The following is a 17,094-nucleotide window of genomic DNA, read 5'->3' on the forward strand; positions in this document are numbered from 1 at the left end:
GAAAAAGATGCAGAAGCCCAGCAAAATGTCTATTTATGACCAGATTTGTCAGAGTGAAAGAGCAATTATCCGTGCTAAGGTAGGCACCAATAGCAAACATACGTTCTGCATGACAAAATGTGGATGCCTGTGGCCACTAGATGTGATATGAATGACAAGATAGTTAATAGAAGCTAGACAAGGGTGAAGCTGCTTAGCAAGGCACCAGTGACAGAACCGAAACCATTTGCTTTCGTACTGGGTCCTTGTTGAAGGTTTGCACGCCACCTGAATTCTATGCAGATTGAGAGACTAAACTGTGCTAAGGATTTTAATTCAGGAACCATGCTGCTAAGCTGAAGGCTTGTGGGAATGGATGCTACACCTGTTGATTGTTCTGGTGCAGAAGATTGGAGATCTGCAGCAACCTGATTGGGTCGCATATGGACAGGTGCTAAAGTTCTGAGAACCAGAACCTGGCTGGCCACCAAAGAGCTATGAGCAGCAGAGTGCAATTGTTGGCACTCCTGACTTTCCAGAGAGATAGATGAATCAATGACAGAGGGAAGGGATAAGCTAGCATGTTGTCCCACAGAATCTGAAGTGCAACCCCCCCAAGGAAGACGCACAAGTCCTTCCTTGGAGCCATAGCACTGAGGATTTTTGTTGGCCGACGTGAACAGGTCCTCCGGAGAGCCCCACTGCGAGAAAAAGTGGACAAGAACATTTATTTTATTTATTGTGCATTTGTAAGGCGCTTATACATCAAGTAAATTGTGTTTCAAAGCGCTCACAGGGCAACAGGGAGGGAACATGGGAATTAAAAACAAACCTATCATTGAACGATTGAGGCGGACCTACTAGGCCTTTTGAGCATTCAGAACGTGTAAGTGCAGAGAGCGAAGGGAGTGGGAGTTAGGTTGGTACGGTGCGGGTTGGTACCCGGAGTGAAGTGCTAGGGAGTGAGCAGCTATAAGTGCCTAGGTGAGAGGCTAGCTGCAAATAAGTGCAGGCATGTGGTGGCATAGGCCAGTGGTTGCCAAGGCAAGTGCTGGGAGCGGGTGGACACTGGCGATTGGGTGTGGGAGGCCAGGGCCCAAGAGGTCAAATGAGGGCCCTGGTCACCAATCTCAGTGACTGGGGTTTAGCAGATGGAGGAGGAAGGAGGAGGTGAAAAGGAAAGTCTTGAGTTTCTGGAATTTGAGGCGATACGGCTCAATACAATGAAGAAGGGGGAGGCTGTTCCATAGGAGGGAGCCTGCCTAGTAGAGAGATTGACTACCAGCTCGCTGTATAGTGAAGCGCTTGATACACAAGAGTTGGTGCGAGAGGAACAAAGATCTGGAGGGAGAGTATTTAGTGAGAGCAAGTTGTAGATTGCATGGTGCTCGGCTCAAGACAGTCTTACGGATGATGCAGAGGGATTTGAATTTGAACCTTGCAGCAACCAAGAGCCAGTGGAGAGCTTTTAGGGCTGAGGCCAAGGATAGGTCTTGAAGCCCTATTCTGGATTAGATGGAGGGGTTGGTCAGAAGAAGATGGTAGATTAAGGAAAAGGCTATTGCAGTAGTCTAGCCTAGAGAGAGCCAGAGCTCCAGAGACATTGAGCTTCTGAGGGAAAGTGAGGAAAGGATGAATTCCTTTGAGGAGGTAGAGTTGAAAGTGGGGCTTCTTGGCAAGGTCTTTAATATGAGAGAGGAAGGAAAGAGGAGTCGAAAATGACTAAGGTTTCTGGCTTCTGATGGAGGGGGAGAGCCCATAGAAGATGGCAAGTGAGGAGAAGAAAGGGGAGCAGGAGTTCCAATAGGAAGGATCTCAGTCTTGCTGGCGTTGAGGCAGAGATCCTTGGAAGTACACCAAGAAAGGATGGCAGATAGGCAGTCAGGAATTGTTGAGGAAGTTAGGAGAGGGTCAGAGGGAAGTTTGAAGATGAGTTGTGGGTCATCTGCATAACCCTGGAAGTTAGGGGAAGACGGTGGAAATGAGCTGTGCAAACGGTGCATGATGCGTGTTAAAGAGCCAGTGAGAACGGTTGGAGCCCTGGGGGACACCGCAGGTGGGAGTGGAGAAAGGGCCCAGAAGAGCCTTGGATGGACAGTCATTGAGAGAGGTCAGCCAGTCCAGTGCCAGCTCCGAGATACCTAAGGTGTCATGGAGCAGTTTTATGAAGATGGAGTGGTTGACCGTATCAAATGCAGAGGAAAGATCAAGTAGAATGAGGACAGCTGGGGAGTTGGAATCAAGAGATGCAAGCAGTTTCTCGCAGGTGTTCAGAAGAGACTTTTCCATGCTTCTGGATGCTCTGAATCCAGATTGATGGTCATGAGGCAACCAACTGGGGCAAGAATGTCAAGGGTGATAGGAATGGCAAGATGGAGGTTAGTGAGAGCAGAGGTACATTCTATAGTGGGGGTGAAGGTAGATGCAAAGGCAGCAGCTGACACTCGTTTCATTGGACGGATGTTCGTGAACGAGGTTGGCAGGGCTGAGGGAGGTGCGGTCAGAGGGCCAAGAGGATCCAGGTGAGAAACGAGTGGTCCGACCAGGGGAGAGGGGTGATCAGTGGGGAGGAGAGTAAAATATCAGTATGGATGAGGACATCTAGAGTGTCCCGCCAAGTGGGTAGGCACAGAAGGGAGAATGGTGAAGGAGAGGTGAAAAGGTCACAGAAGAGTGGATGCCATGGTTGAGGCATCAAGGTGGATGTTGAAATCGCCCACGAGAAGTTAAGAGGTGGTTGAGAGGAGATAGACCCATTCAGAGAGGCACAGGCTGGTGGAGCCAGGTGGCCGGCATTCTTGATTCGCCACTCGTGGTTCGCTAAAGGAAGGCACATCGTTCCGCCTTGGAATGTAGCCAGATATTGTTCTGCACTGCCCATTCCCAAATCTGGATGGCTAGATTGACAAGTGAGGGAGCTCTGACGCCTCCCTGTTTGTTCACATAGAACATAATCACCAAATTGTCTGTGTATTGTCACTACCTTGCTGACACTGGAAGGCCGAAAATCTTTCAACACCAAAATCACTGCTAAGAGCTTGAGGTAATTGATGAGACAACCTGTTCCGAGGTGTCCATAGGTTGAAAACCTCAAGATGATTTAACATAGCCTCCCAACCCAGAAGGGAAGAGTCAGTCATTATTGTGACTTGCAGTGAAGGCCCCTGAAAGGAGGCTCCTACTGAGAGGTCGGCAGGAGTTGACCCCCCATTGGAGATCCCCCAGCACAGATGGGCTTCCTATCACTTAGGAGTCCGGTCTGAAGCTGGAGACCAATTGCTCCAAAGCGCTAGTTGTGTGCCCCTCATTTTTAGCGCACTTTTAGCCTCGCCAAAGGAAGAGCCAGAACACATGAGGCCATGAGGCCTAGGAGCCTCTGAAACTACCAGGCTGAGCTGTAGGATGAGCTGAGAAACAAAAGGTCGTGACTGACAAGTCCGCTATCCTGTTCTCTGTCAGAAAGATTTCAGATTTAATGGTGTCTCAGCGAAAACCCAAGAAAATCAGGTTCAGAGAAACCATTAGATGACTTTCACGAATTTACCGACAACCCAAATCTGAACAGTAACTGGAGAAGGGACAGAAGATTGTTTGCTGCAGTCTGAACAGTGACTCTGAAGCAGCGAGTCGTCCAAATATGGACAGACGTGGATATCCAGGAGCCTCAGGAACGCTGCAAGGACTGACCATTTTTGTAAAGACCTGTGGTGCTGAACTGAGACCAAAGGGGAGGACTCTATATTGGTAATGTTCCATTCCTACCGAGAAACTAAGTAATTTGCGGTATTGAGGTAGGGACGTCATTTCACCAAAATGCAAGGGGTAGCGGAAGTGGCATCATAATGCCACGCCCCCAAGAGTGACATCACAGGAAGTAGTGTCATTTGCCCACGCCCCATGTGACATCACATGACGGGATGTCGTTTGATCATGCCCCCACGTGACACCACAGGAAGTGCCTCAAAAATATACAGTGAGCATTCTTACAGTCCTTGATACATTCAAAACGTGAAAAACAAAAATCAATCATCATAATCAGCCTGGCAATATTTCAGATAGTGCTAAGATAATGAAAGGGAGGAGAGGTGGGCAAGATTGTGAGACAGTGGGAGTAGCCCAGCCCGAACTGCTAGACCAGGCACAAACGCAGGCAATCCCACATGTGTTTCAGCCTAGTGGTATTAACTGGCCATTAATGGTAGCCCCTGCAAAACATTGCGAGTAACTGGACATTAAATGGAAGTGACTGGTGAATGCCTAAAACATATACACAAGCCAAAACGGTTTGTTTTGCCAATGCTTAATAGGACTTGATTGAAGGACACCCATGGTGCTTATAATTCGAGTGGCTGAAGGTAGACCTGGTTAAGGCATTTTTATTATACCAATAGGTCATTAACAACTATCATTAACTCTCAGAAGACTGCTTTGAAAAAACACTGGCACGAACTTCGAGCACAACATTTGATGTTAAGGCTTGAGCTCTAAGGGATGCCAGGAGGCTGTGCATTGGGAGAGAGTGGGAGGGGCAGGAAGTGGGTGGTAATGGTCATAGGGATTGTCATGGACAGTCGCTAGGTAGGTAAATAACTAAACACCTACAAGATTTGTGTCCCACCTCATATGCCATTTCTCCATAGCTGTACTCTATTGCACTAGTTTTGGCTTATAGGTGACGCTAAAGTGCCACTTAATAGCCAAAACCTCAAATAAGCCCACCACCAAAAAAAAACAATAGTACATATTTGATTGTACTTGTGTGTGCACTTTTTGGAAGGGTTGTGTGAAATGGTCTATTTTCAAAAACCTTTGAAAGTACTGGCCGCACAATTTGGCAAATCATGAGACTAGCACAAAAGAAACTGTCCAAACTGGCTTCTGGTGCTGCCCTTTCATGAGTTGGCAGATAGACCAGTGTCGCATGTCTTCCGCTCTGTGCAATCACCTAATCACATTGCCGCTCAACCTCCGACACTCCCTGTGAACCCATCCAAACCAACACACCTATGGGGCACATGCCCCCATGCAATGCTACTCTGTCTGCACCGCATCCGCGAGTGTGCAGAGCATCCCCCAAAAATCGACCAGGGTTAACACAGCACAACCATACAAAGTCGCACAAGTACACCCTCTCCAGTCTGTGCAGTTGCCATCCTCTAACCTAGGCACTGTAGTGCAAAACGAAATCCAAAGTGTCGATCCTGACCCCACCCTCCACCCCACTGTCCACCGCAGATGGATCGCACCAGCAGGCAATCTGCCACCGCAACGAGCCCAAATGATCCGTCCACTCCACTGGGCATTCCGAAACGTCGCTGCTACACAGGAACCAGCCCCAGAGTCCAGACTCCTCCAAGCCCCTCACACCATACATAAGGTCCACCAACAGAAATCCCCACCTCGATGGCAACCGCCGCCATCGTGCAAATCGCACTCAGACAAGCTAGCCCAAGAACAAAACCAACACCAACCCGCAGTACTCCCAATCACACATGCAGCGGTACCCCTGAAAACACATGACTGAAAAACTTACAAAGGACTGGGGAATTTTTGAACTAGAGAGGTTCAAGACAGTGCCCCTTACGAAAATTTAAATCAAAACAAAAAAGTCTTCACACCTCTCGGGGAAAGGCCCTTTTGGGATCTAGATTCATCCCTGGGAGAACAATATGAACTGGAATCCTCCGTGGCAACAACTGATGCTCAGACCAAATTGCAAAAAAATATATATATCTTTTATTTAATACAAATCATTAGGTAAAAAACATTTCACTAAGAAACAGCATTTAATTTTTTTAAAAGATGTTTTTTTAAAAACGGTAAATGAACCGTCAAACTCTCGAATATAATGGAAAGCCACAATAGTACAGAACTAAAGAAAACTAGTGAAAAACAACCAGATCAAAAAAAACTCAAATAAGTGGAAAAAAATATACAAACCTAATAACAAGAGACTAAACTCAAAAAATGTATACCAAAACTATATGACATGAAAACAATATGTGCAATTATCACATCACAGATGACACACTTTGATGTTCAATCTGAAAGGATGTTTCTACATTGAAACACTTATTTAGATTCTCAGTGACAAATGGCTGCAAATGCCTTATTAAGTTTGTGACAAAATTCTCACAATTAAAACATTAGTCCGACATGTTTCATTCCCATTAATCTTAAAGAAGACAGATGGTGGGAAATTCTTCAGGGGACGATGTTGAAAACATCGAGTAGCATGCCAATGACTAGGTAAAGTGTCGTATTCGATTTGCAACACTTGAAGCCAAAGGAGGAGAGCAGTTCATAAACGGAGCCTTCTTTTGATTATGAAGGAACAACCTTGCTGCTCACTTATCAATAGTGGCAGGGGTAGTAACGCGAACTGCTTTAGTGGGAACAATTTTTCTTTCCTTTGTAGTCTGTGATCCTGACTTTTTTCTGAACATGATGACACACCAATAAAGTGTTTAGGTCTGCAGGGAATTATCGTCCCATAACCACTGTCTCGTCCCCTGTGAAGCGCCTCCCTGAAAACACATGCCACACTGCCACGTGAGGACAAGCAGAGGGAGGGTGGCCTGCCAAAGACTGGGCCTGAGAGCCCAACACCACAAGGAACAAGTGGCAAGCCCGGTCCAACGACCGTCTATCGCATTTGCCCAAGATCACACCATGTCCTCTCATGCACATCTCCTCCACCATGACTAACCAGTTATGGCTCAGTCACTGCTGCCTCCAATTCCTTGTCCCCTGGCGTGCAATCTAGTAGCCTTCAAGGAAAAGCATCCAAACCATCACAGAATCCCTTTCCACCCTCAGCTTGCTTGCTACACCTCCCCAAGGCTGCGGCCCACCCAGAGCTTGCGTGCCACCGCATGCCACCCCTGACCCCACCCACATCCATCCCAACCGCCCGTACCGAGCTGCATCCCGGCTCCATGCTACGCACTCTGACAAACAAGCACCTCTGAAAAGAAGCTTTAACTGTCCAGACATACCCCCCACGCCATCACTCGCCCATGACTGGGTGTGCATTGCAGCAGGAAGGGGGGGGGGGAGATTATAATATGTATTCTTCACTTTGTCACTGAGCGCCTATATGCCAGGACCCAGGAGGCCGCGCGTTCAGCCCAAACACTGATGATCACTTTCTTAAAAGACACAACTATGTTTGTCTTCTCTTTGCAGTGAAGGCAAAGTGGAGGGGATACGTGGATTCACCCTTCGATGTTACTGAATATTATACAAACTGAATGTTAAGAACTTAAATGTGTCCTGTTATTTCAGCAACCTCTAAGCAAATGATCAGAGTCCATCACCAGAGGTGGCAAGAAATAAGCGCTTAACATGTGTTAACTGGAGTAGTTAGAAGGCACCTGGGTGGGATTTGATAGTGTCACTATGCCGACGGGTATCAACGTACCGCTGGTTTATTCGGCAGTTTACCTATATCGCACTTCTCATCTGCCATATGTGGGACTCGCAGACAAATCCTTTTGTTTCATGAGAGAGAATTGTGGAGGGGGTGCTGCTTACTTGCTCTGGTGGGACCTTCCTGCTCAGACAGTGCCCTTTTTATGTACTCCAAGTAGCCCTGCTCTCTCGATAGCATCACTTTAGGGGAGGATCTGGAATAGAGGTATTCCACTGTTTTGGGGATAATAATCTTTTGAGACCATGTTGTGCCGCCTGAAATCAAAAGTTGTAATCTCAGCTACCCGTCGATCCCAACAGTGTGATCCTGAGCAGCTGATCTCAGGAGCGCCGCTCAGAAACCACGTGCAAAACAGAGGACCAGCAAGGCACGCAGCACGGCTTGACGATAGCTGTGGCCACGCCCCCTGTGATTGGACGGATGCCAGAGATCTCAAGAGATTGACAGGTCGCCAATCGGCAGCAGTCGCTCTTGCGATCCCTAAATGTCCCTGTGTAGAGGCCATATCAGGATATGCATGTAAGCATCCTGCAGATCCACCACACAGAGCCAATCGCCCTTCCAAAGAGAGAAGCTGATCTGATTGGGCATGATATTTAATTTCTCTTTGGGAAGGGAAAGGTTGAAGTTGGAAATGTTTAGGATAGTACGCAGGCCAGCTTGGTTGGATTTGGGCACTGAACAAACAGGAATAAAATCCCTCCCCTCGTTCCGATGGAGGGAAAGGCTCCACCGCCCTGCGGCCCAAGAGGTTTTGCACCTCAGCCCTGAGAGAAGGAGACCCTGTCTGATGTAAATAGGGGTATTTGGAAGGGATAGCCAAAACCCCACTCTGGCGATGGACTGGTTGTCAATTATGGTCCTCCACACCTCCAGATAAGATGAAATCCTTCCTCCCACTGGAGCCTTGTGGGACCGATGGGAAACAATTTTGTAGATTTATCGGAGGCGAGGGCTCCTGTAGCCGAAGGAGGCGGCTGAGGCATGGGAGAAAAATCGGCCATTTTGTCTTTGTTGTTTGCGCCAAGGCCCACTGGCGGAACAATCTGCCTGGCATGCTCTGTGGTCCTGAAACCCTCTGAAAAACAGAAAAGGATCTTGATCGGAATTCTGATTTCTGAGCATACATTTTAGACGGAGCAGATTTTGATAAAACAGACAATGAATGTTAACATTCACTTTTTGTTAAGTTCCTTGTCAGTAGAGGAATGGAAAAGCTCTTTGCCCTCAAAGGGAAGGTCAAGCACCTTTTCTAGGACCTCCCTTGAAAACTTTGTAGCGTGGAGGCATGCCTAGTGGGAAACATCAACCCTGATTATAAGGCCCCAGGCTGAAGTGTCTACGTGATGGGCTGCAGCCTCAAGCAGATCCTGAGCCAACACCCTGGCATCAGACAGGCCTTCTTCGAAGTCCTCCAACTTGTCTTGAGGAATACAGTTTTGGAATTCGGACAATTCCTTCCATAACAAGGTTAGCTGCCGCAAGTATGACCTCCGTTTGACTGACATAGCTGAAGCCCTGCATTGGCATTAAAAGTCCCCCCACGCCCCAGATACAGTCTTACCTGTGAGGCAGCAATGGAGGAGGGAGGAGGTTTAGATTGAAGCGTAGCCGCCGCCAGTGGAAGGATGTGGGCAGGAAGATCAAGCCATGTCTTCTTATGACTGGAGCTTATAGCCAGCATCAATTATTTTGTTAATGTGATGCCCGGTATGGGTTTTCTCCCAAATATTGTGGACTTCTGCGAGCACGTCTTTTTTGAAGAAACAGACCTGAGCACTCTTGTGACTTTAAGGTCAGGGACCCCGAGAGCTCTCTCCTGCAGGGCACGGGGACCCAATGTTGGAATTCTTAGCAACGCCATCAAATCCAATACCCTGTCAAGAAACATTCTGATGGAATGGGGTGGGTCCTTATCATCCATCTGCCCCTTGTCATTTGTGGTGGGAACTGAAGGCTGTTCCGAAAGACCTGGTGTATCAGGGCCCTTGAGCTCAGGTGGCTGAACAATAGGAGTTGGCAGCACCAGAGAAAGTGGGGGCAATGGAATCACTGGAGGAGACCATGCTGGAATAAGAGGTAATTCCGGTGCCTGCTCAGGCAGTGAAGGAGCAGACTGAGGTTAAAGAGGCTTAGGGCACATATCCTTGAGATCCTTAAAATATGCCTTCATCGGGTCCAAGTGCATGAGGGCTGGGAATTTTCCAAAGAATGTATCCTCTGGGGAAAGCCTAAGCTGAGGAGTGGGTAATGTCCGAACTACCCGGCTATCTCCACGACCCCATTGAGGTAGGCTGCCGTGATTGTCCACCCCTGGCTCGATTAACCTAATGTAGAGGGGCGGATGTGAGAGCAACTGTTTGCGGCAGAGGAAATCGAGCACCAGTCAATTGCCGGCCTAAAAGAAATTTCTGCCATCAAGCTTGGGCAATGAAAACGACGGCTCTGCTCCATTGCAGGTCCTCTTGAGTAGTTTATTTGGAAGGACCTGACAAAATGGCTGTCTCTCACCAAGTACTTTGGGCTGCCATTTTGTCACTCTTTGTGGAAATCTGCCTCACAGGCTTATGTGAGGCCATTGTCACCACAGATATTACAATACAGATATTTGTAGTCAATTTTAGCTCTTTGTGAGGGAACATTGGCAGAGCCGGTACTGTAAGACTTAGGACTTTTGCCTGTCTTTTTTGCCCCCTCAGCAGGAACAGTATGGAGTTGAGCCCTTTGAAGGGAACCAAAGACTGGTGCCTGGTGTCAAGACTCCCAGAATGGGGACCCTCAGTTCTGCTGGTTTACTTGGGCACCCTCAGGAGTGAGCCCGGTAAGTTTAGGCCCTTTCCAGGGAACCCTCAAGAAGAATCTCGGTACGTTTGGCCCCTGACTGCAGAGCCTCAGAAGTTACCACGGTAGAACTTGCCCTAGAACAGGGAATTTCAGGGGTAACCACGGTAACCTTCGTCCCTTGATGCGGAACCTCAGAGCCTACTACGGTATCCAGGTTTGATCCCTTTTGTGATATCTCAAGTCAGTCTTGGTAAGGTTAGAGCCGTTAAGGCCCCTCCTAGCACCGGACGACCCTGGGAAGGGGTCATCCAGCCAGTGTGCCCTAAAAAGTAAGGAACATACCAGACGTCAACTCTTCTCATGGATGAACTGTTGAAGGTGAGCCGGAGGTAACTGCTGGAGCACGTGCTCCCATCTGACGAGCCTACGTTGAAGTGCCCAAACGGATAGTGAGTCACAGTAGAGACAGGAATCCCACCAATGTTCAGGGCCTAACCACTCAAACAAAGAATGAGGATCAGCACTCGAAGCGCGCAAGAAGAACAGGACACAAAACCCTGATGCTGCGGCATAGACAAGAAAGATGACCCCGGAGCAGGAAGAGCTGAAGGACAAAATGGGAAAAAGAAAAATTCTTACGATGGAAGTGCGTCTGACCCCTCAGTGAAAAGGACTGAAGGGCGATGTGCTAGGTGGGGATACAACCACGTGCGGTGGCCCCACCGTAAAAAAAAGTAAGGCCAAACATTTTTGGATGCTGCAAAAAGTGCCCCGGTGCCGTGCCGCAAGACAATGTCCCAACAGTATGGAGGAAAGGGGACAGTACGTAGGAGTAAGCAATATTCTTCGTCCCAGTGGATGGGACCAATGTGACAAGCCTAGCTAATAAAACAAAAAGGCTACACAGGACCGTCAGACATTGGAAACATTTGCCTGACAAATTCCTACTCTTCGTTGTCCCAGTACATGGGAAGAATAGAAATAAAATAAAAGAAAACTTACTCAGCTAGAGACAAAGAAACAGTTGAATGGACCATTGAAATGTTGTCCTTTCCAAACAAGAGATAAGTCCAGGGAAGGGGATTGTCCCCCTGGTATTATAAGATTCAGCAGTTAGACCAAGGAAGAGTTGTCTCCTTGGCATTGAGTTGACATCATTTAAGGAAGAAGGTCTCTTCCTTAAAAGTGTAAACTGACAACATTGTACGAATTAGACATTGGTGCATTGACAGTGAATTAAAGACTGCAGGAAGGCAGCCAACAACATTTTCCCTGTAGCAGGTTTTTGAAGCATTCGCGTGTGAGCGTCAGGTTATGTTTTCGACACAGGACAGTTATTTTGGACATCGACACAAACTAGTCCATTAGTTCATTTTGATGAGGTAGGAAACACCCGAATAGAGTTAGGGTTAGTGAGGCATTTTCCCCTCCCCTTTTATTATTTAAATTAAAGTATTTTTGGAACAACCAACCTTTGTGTCATTTTCTATACTGCAACCTCTCACAACTCTCTTACCACACCTACCGGAGGTTAACATGTTCTTGTGGCTATCGCTCACTTGTGACAACCTTGACCTAGAAGGGATGAGAGTTGGTAACCAAACTAAGAAGCTACCACCCCTAACCCTGCCCCCACACCCGAGCACCCCCACCTCCTACCACAATCTCTCAAAGACATCTCCAACTTGCAAAACTCCAGACTCTTGAGCACCTGTGCAACCACCTCCTGATATGGCACCCTTCTTTCTGATGACTCCACCATATTCTCCTTGGGTACAAGCAGCTTACTCCTACAGCCACAACCAGACTATAGCCACCTCCTTCGAAAAACCAAACTGTACCTGAGGTTTACCTACCACCCTTTGATAAAAACCACCTCAAACTTGAGACTTCCACACCTCCCCACCCCCCAAGGTCTTCCAAAGCGGACAAATAAATGTGGTACCAAAAAAGGGGCAAATGAAGAACAAAAAGCAATTAAATATATTACACTGGTAAAAAAGACAAACCTCCTCCAAAGCATCTCTAAGAAAACGGTTTTTGGGCTTGTCCTTTAAAGGCTTTCAAAGTGAAAGCGATGCTATCCTTTTTTAGGACTTATAAACCTCCCATAGTCAGGTCTATGAAGTTCCACAGTGCATAGGGGAGGAGGGTATTTCACTCCTAGGACCCATCAATAGAGCATTAGGTTAAGGTAAACCCTACTAGGGTGGGTGTTCCTTCCATTGGAGGTCTTCCTTGAGTACTATGGCCAGGATGAGGTATCGGCCCTAATTCAAGATGAAGGGAAGGATCCTGAGAATTGATGAGCCAGCTTTCAATGTAAAGGAGGATCTAAAACGGTCCATCTCAGCCTTTGAATCAGCAGGTCCAGTTCCCCGAGTTCTCCTCCGCAGGGGCACAATCGGCCTGGAATAATATCTTGTAAAGAAGTGTAAGGAACCTTTGATCGGGAAGAAAGGAAGGAAAACATGGGACATCTTCAGTGCTTTCATGGTGAGAGTTCAGGGCTTAATTCAGACCTAGTCCGCATCACTTGAGGGCTAGGAAAAACTCAGATTTACAGTAACACTCCCACTTGGGAATCCTGCAGTGTTATGGGTGCTCAGGAATTGTGCAATCCCTTAATAGACTATTTGGAGGTGCAACACTTTTATATGTTAGCAATTGCGGGGCCTGAATAGAATCATTTAATGTTGGTCGCTTGCGTCTACAGTGGAAGTAGCTTTTCAAGGGTCTCAATTCCCTGAAACACATCAGGCATTTAGGTATCGCTCCTGTGCATGTGCCTTTGACAGGAACATTATTCACACGCTCAACCTTGGAACTCACATTACTCCGCGGCACACATGCTCAATTCAGGGCACGATACACGGATGCAGCTGCAGCATTGAAGTGCAGATACGAGAGGGATTGTCGGAGGACGATGCACATTTCAAAAGCACAGAGACCAAGTTGAACTGCTCACTTCAACTCAACTTTCCACAGACTCTAGACGATGCTGCAGACATTCTGTTTGGAGCAGAAAAATGATTAAGCAAACTATCAGGGCAACATTTCTAGTAGTGAGTTTGTTAAGTAGTTGGGTACAATTGGTAGATGGCGAAGGCAAATTTTAACAGTTTGCGTTTCTTCTCTCTCAAGTAATGGGGAAGATCGGTAAAAGATAAAAAGAAATCACATTGAGCAAAGTTAACTTAGGATAAGCAATCCACCAGAGATGTCAAAGGAACAATAATTATGAACCCTTAGGAGAGCAGAGTAGCTACTTCAAAAGTAGCTAAGAGAAATGTCCATCCAAACACTCTTCCAGGGGCTATATAGAAGGGGCAGGGTCCACATCCATCAGAGCCAGTACACTGGATGGGTTCAGAAAACTACCTGCTACTGGGGTGTCCCATGGGACCCCCGGAAACTCTGAATATCCAGGTGCGTTTTTAGTTTCAGTCACAAGTAAGGCAGTGCAGGAATTCATCCAATCTTACTTTTTATTAAGTAGGACCTTTCATTGGGTTGTTGAACTTGTGGATTGGAGGGTCTGGACAGAATAAAGTATTAACTATACTGCCGATTATATACCAAACAGCCATTTAATATATACTTTAACTCTGCCGGTGCAAGAAGGAAAACCAGAAGACAGCCCTTCTCGGTGTATGCCCGTAGACTATGGAACCATCTCCCCATCAACATCAGACTCGCCCCATTGCTTCTACAGTTCAGGAAGGAGCTCAAGCCCCGCTCTTCGCGGAATGGCTCCAACCTAACACCTAGGACCTCAACATCTAGGTGCACACCTTCCACTCCACACCCTACACGAGACTGGGTGATTTGATCATCACCATTTGCTCGTAGATAACTTGCTGATAAATTGCCCATCATACCACTCCCTCGTTAGCTCCCCACACTTTGTTTCTCTGATCCTCTCACCATGTTCTTCCACTTATGATTGTAAAGAACTTAGCTGCTGCTCAAAGCCAGCTCTGTGCTCGGATACCCTAATGATAATATAGGTTATAAATGCAAATTATACACTAAAAAAGAAAATTGTGTTAAAAAAAAACTTTCTTGCCGAAAGCTTGAAGTATCATTGGGAGTACAGGGGTCAAAACTGAGATTGGATAAGCAGAAGCAAAGAGCAGCTCCTGGGTATGCAGCATTAACCAGTGACCAGAAGCTACCACTGGGGAACGATGAGCTAGTTCATAACGTTCCACGAGTCGAACTTCCACACGAGAAGGAAACATCATTTTGTCCATTATTTATGATCCCTTAAGCTTTAAAAGTTGTATAAATATGTCCTAATGTTTATTTATAGGTTGACCCAAATGCATAGAGTTAAATTCACATAGGTGTTTTTGTTCACCATCAGCTGGTCTGGGGAGCAAAAACTAGCTCCAGGTAGCTATTAGTTTAAAGCTAACCAGGCTCTAAACTACAAGCAGGAGCTAAATGGCTCCAAGGTCCCCTGAATTTCAAACCCTGTGAGTAAAGAACTCTATAGTTCAATCTTTTATCCTCTTGAGTGAAATGTAATGGTAACTCAATATGGTTTTCCATGATTACATCTATTCGGAAATGACAGAGGGAGAAATAAAATGAGTTATTTGTTCGAAAATAACTTTCGGTTTTTCATCCCGCGGTCATTTCAGATAACCCGCTCCCGCACCCCTCCTTATTTACCCTCCTCGCTATGCCCCTGCAACGCCTGTTCCCTTCACTTCCGTGATCGGGAACCGTCGCAGTGGGTCCTCTTTCTTTCAACTTTATTCCTCTGGAAGCGGGGGACACCCCTGCAACTCCCAAAGCCATTACAGTGAACAATCCCCGCTACCCTTGTTCACTGTAATGGCACTGAATGGGAGACTTGCTCGAAATGTCTGTATGGCTGGAATTCGATCTAATCTCCCATTTGTTTGTTTTTTTCGATTTATTCTACAGATTCTGCTCAATATAGGACATAAAGCATTCAAGCAAAAAAACTTTGTAGCTTAAAGCAGCATTAATAACCATATGCTTCAGCACACATACCAGCTCAATACTACCTTTGCTTAGAGTGCTAGTGCAATGTACATATCACAGTATGTCATTGACTGCTAGATATTACTATCTTTCATTATAAAATGTTTCCATCACAAGCTTTCCCAAAGCACATACTTGGTGGTTCACTTTTCACTTCCATAGAGCAAGGTTGCAATTTTTTTGCCGATTTTATTTCAGTCATGAGAAGTTCGTGTAGACTTGGCTGCTCTCGGGAACGTTCCTTCAATTTTCTTTCAGATGCCTGGGGAAGAAAAAGTAGAGCGGACTTACAAATGGGAACGTAGAGGGATTGATTCAACACTGGTCAGTAGTACTATCAAATTAGCACAACCGAGCTTTACAAAGGACAATGGCTAGGAGACACATGCCTATGGCCATATGCCAATCCAATAATCCCCTAATCACACCCTTATAGACTGTGATGCTACTCAAGCAACTAACATTTCTTCTACCCAAAAACTGAGATAGAGTGAACAATCTTCCCTATGTTATCCAGAACCAGTGAATCTCATTAGGTCCACAGTTTTTATTTGGACCACTTGATCGACGAAAAACAATTTAGACCACAAAGGCTTCTTAGAATTATTAAAATATTTAGGCTATTGAGCTGCCCGATGCCATCTCAAATATTAATAGGAAATCCCAGCTAAAGCATGTACTAACAGTAAAGAAAATTATTCAGGTCAACTACAAACCCATTCAGCTTATACAACTATTTTGCATCCTGATAAGCAACATAACTGAAAAAACCCTGTTCTGTCCAATGAACAATTTCAGTGGGGCAACTCAAATGATCTATGCTGCTCTGTGCATAGTCACTGATGCAGGACTATTCATTCTAGTGAATTTATCACATGTGCAAAGCCAGCCTACCTACCTATCTGACTCAACTGCCACTATCACTGAAGCAGTCCTACTATGCCAAATGCACCATCAATGGGACAACACACAAGGTAGACATTGGGCAGGATGATCAAAGCAGGTCATCTACTTCGAAACAATGTTTGTAGTCCTGGATTTCTACATGCAAACTACTGTAATTTTATACTTTAGTCCAACACGTTTTTGAAGTCAACTAAGACTAAAAGTCCCAGAATGCCTCTGTTTGTTCAATTAAAAACCAGGGCCAGAAACATGGAATGACATTTATGTTCATTTAGACGTATAGAGTGCACGGTCACCAAAAAGGCATCCTAGTGCTGGAAGGCAAGAATAGGGGCAAGGGGGGCAAAAACATATACATTTTCAGTAACCGCAGCAACATTAAGTGCTCTTCAATAATTTTCACTGTATAGGGGAATGGAATTCCAGAGCTGAGCAGCAACTGCAAAGGAGTGGCCGCCGATATGCGAAGCCTTGAACCGAGGCACAGAGGTCAACAGGCATCAGCAGAGCGGCGCACCCTAGCAGGGGTGCAGTCAGAATTTGGCCTGTAAATATTCTGCTCCATGGCCATCGAAATCCAGGTGTGCCAAACAGAGTGACTCAAATGTAATACATTTGTCCACGGGGAGCCAATGTAGATGACTAAGGATTGGAGATCTCTGGATGCCTAGGAGTGGAAGTAGCTTGCAGACAATGCAGGAGGTAAGTAGGTTGCACCAAGTATAGAGCATTGCAATAATTCATGATTGAGAGAATGAAAGAATACAACAGGAGCACAAAGGTGGTGGTTGTGGTGGGGAGTGCGGGGGGTAAATTGGAGGTAGGGAAGAATTTTGTGCAACATTTTTAACTTAACTGGAAATGCCCTTTCTGGCAGACTGCACCAATCTAAAGATCTGCTGAAAGAGATGAGAATATTTTACACTGAGATCCTTCACAGATGAGGAGATGGGCAACAGCCATGGCTGAAA

The 17,094-nt window shown here is 46.3% G+C and overlaps 1 protein-coding gene across 1 annotated transcript in view; it reads right to left on the minus strand.

The window, feature by feature from the left end:
* Positions 1-17,094, minus strand: part of LOC138580499 (protein spire homolog 1-like) — a 1,163,133-nt gene that overhangs the window by 606,477 nt on the left and 539,562 nt on the right. The window contains exon 8 of the mRNA XM_069651091.1: positions 15,353-15,479. Coding sequence (XP_069507192.1) covers positions 15,353-15,479 — 127 coding nt within the window. The remainder of the gene's footprint in view (positions 1-15,352; positions 15,480-17,094) is intronic.

The sequence above is a fragment of the Ambystoma mexicanum genome, chromosome 3p, assembly GCF_040938575.1.
Source record: "Ambystoma mexicanum isolate Mex_15411 chromosome 3p, UKY_AmexF1_1, whole genome shotgun sequence".
NCBI lineage: Eukaryota > Metazoa > Chordata > Amphibia > Caudata > Ambystomatidae > Ambystoma > Ambystoma mexicanum.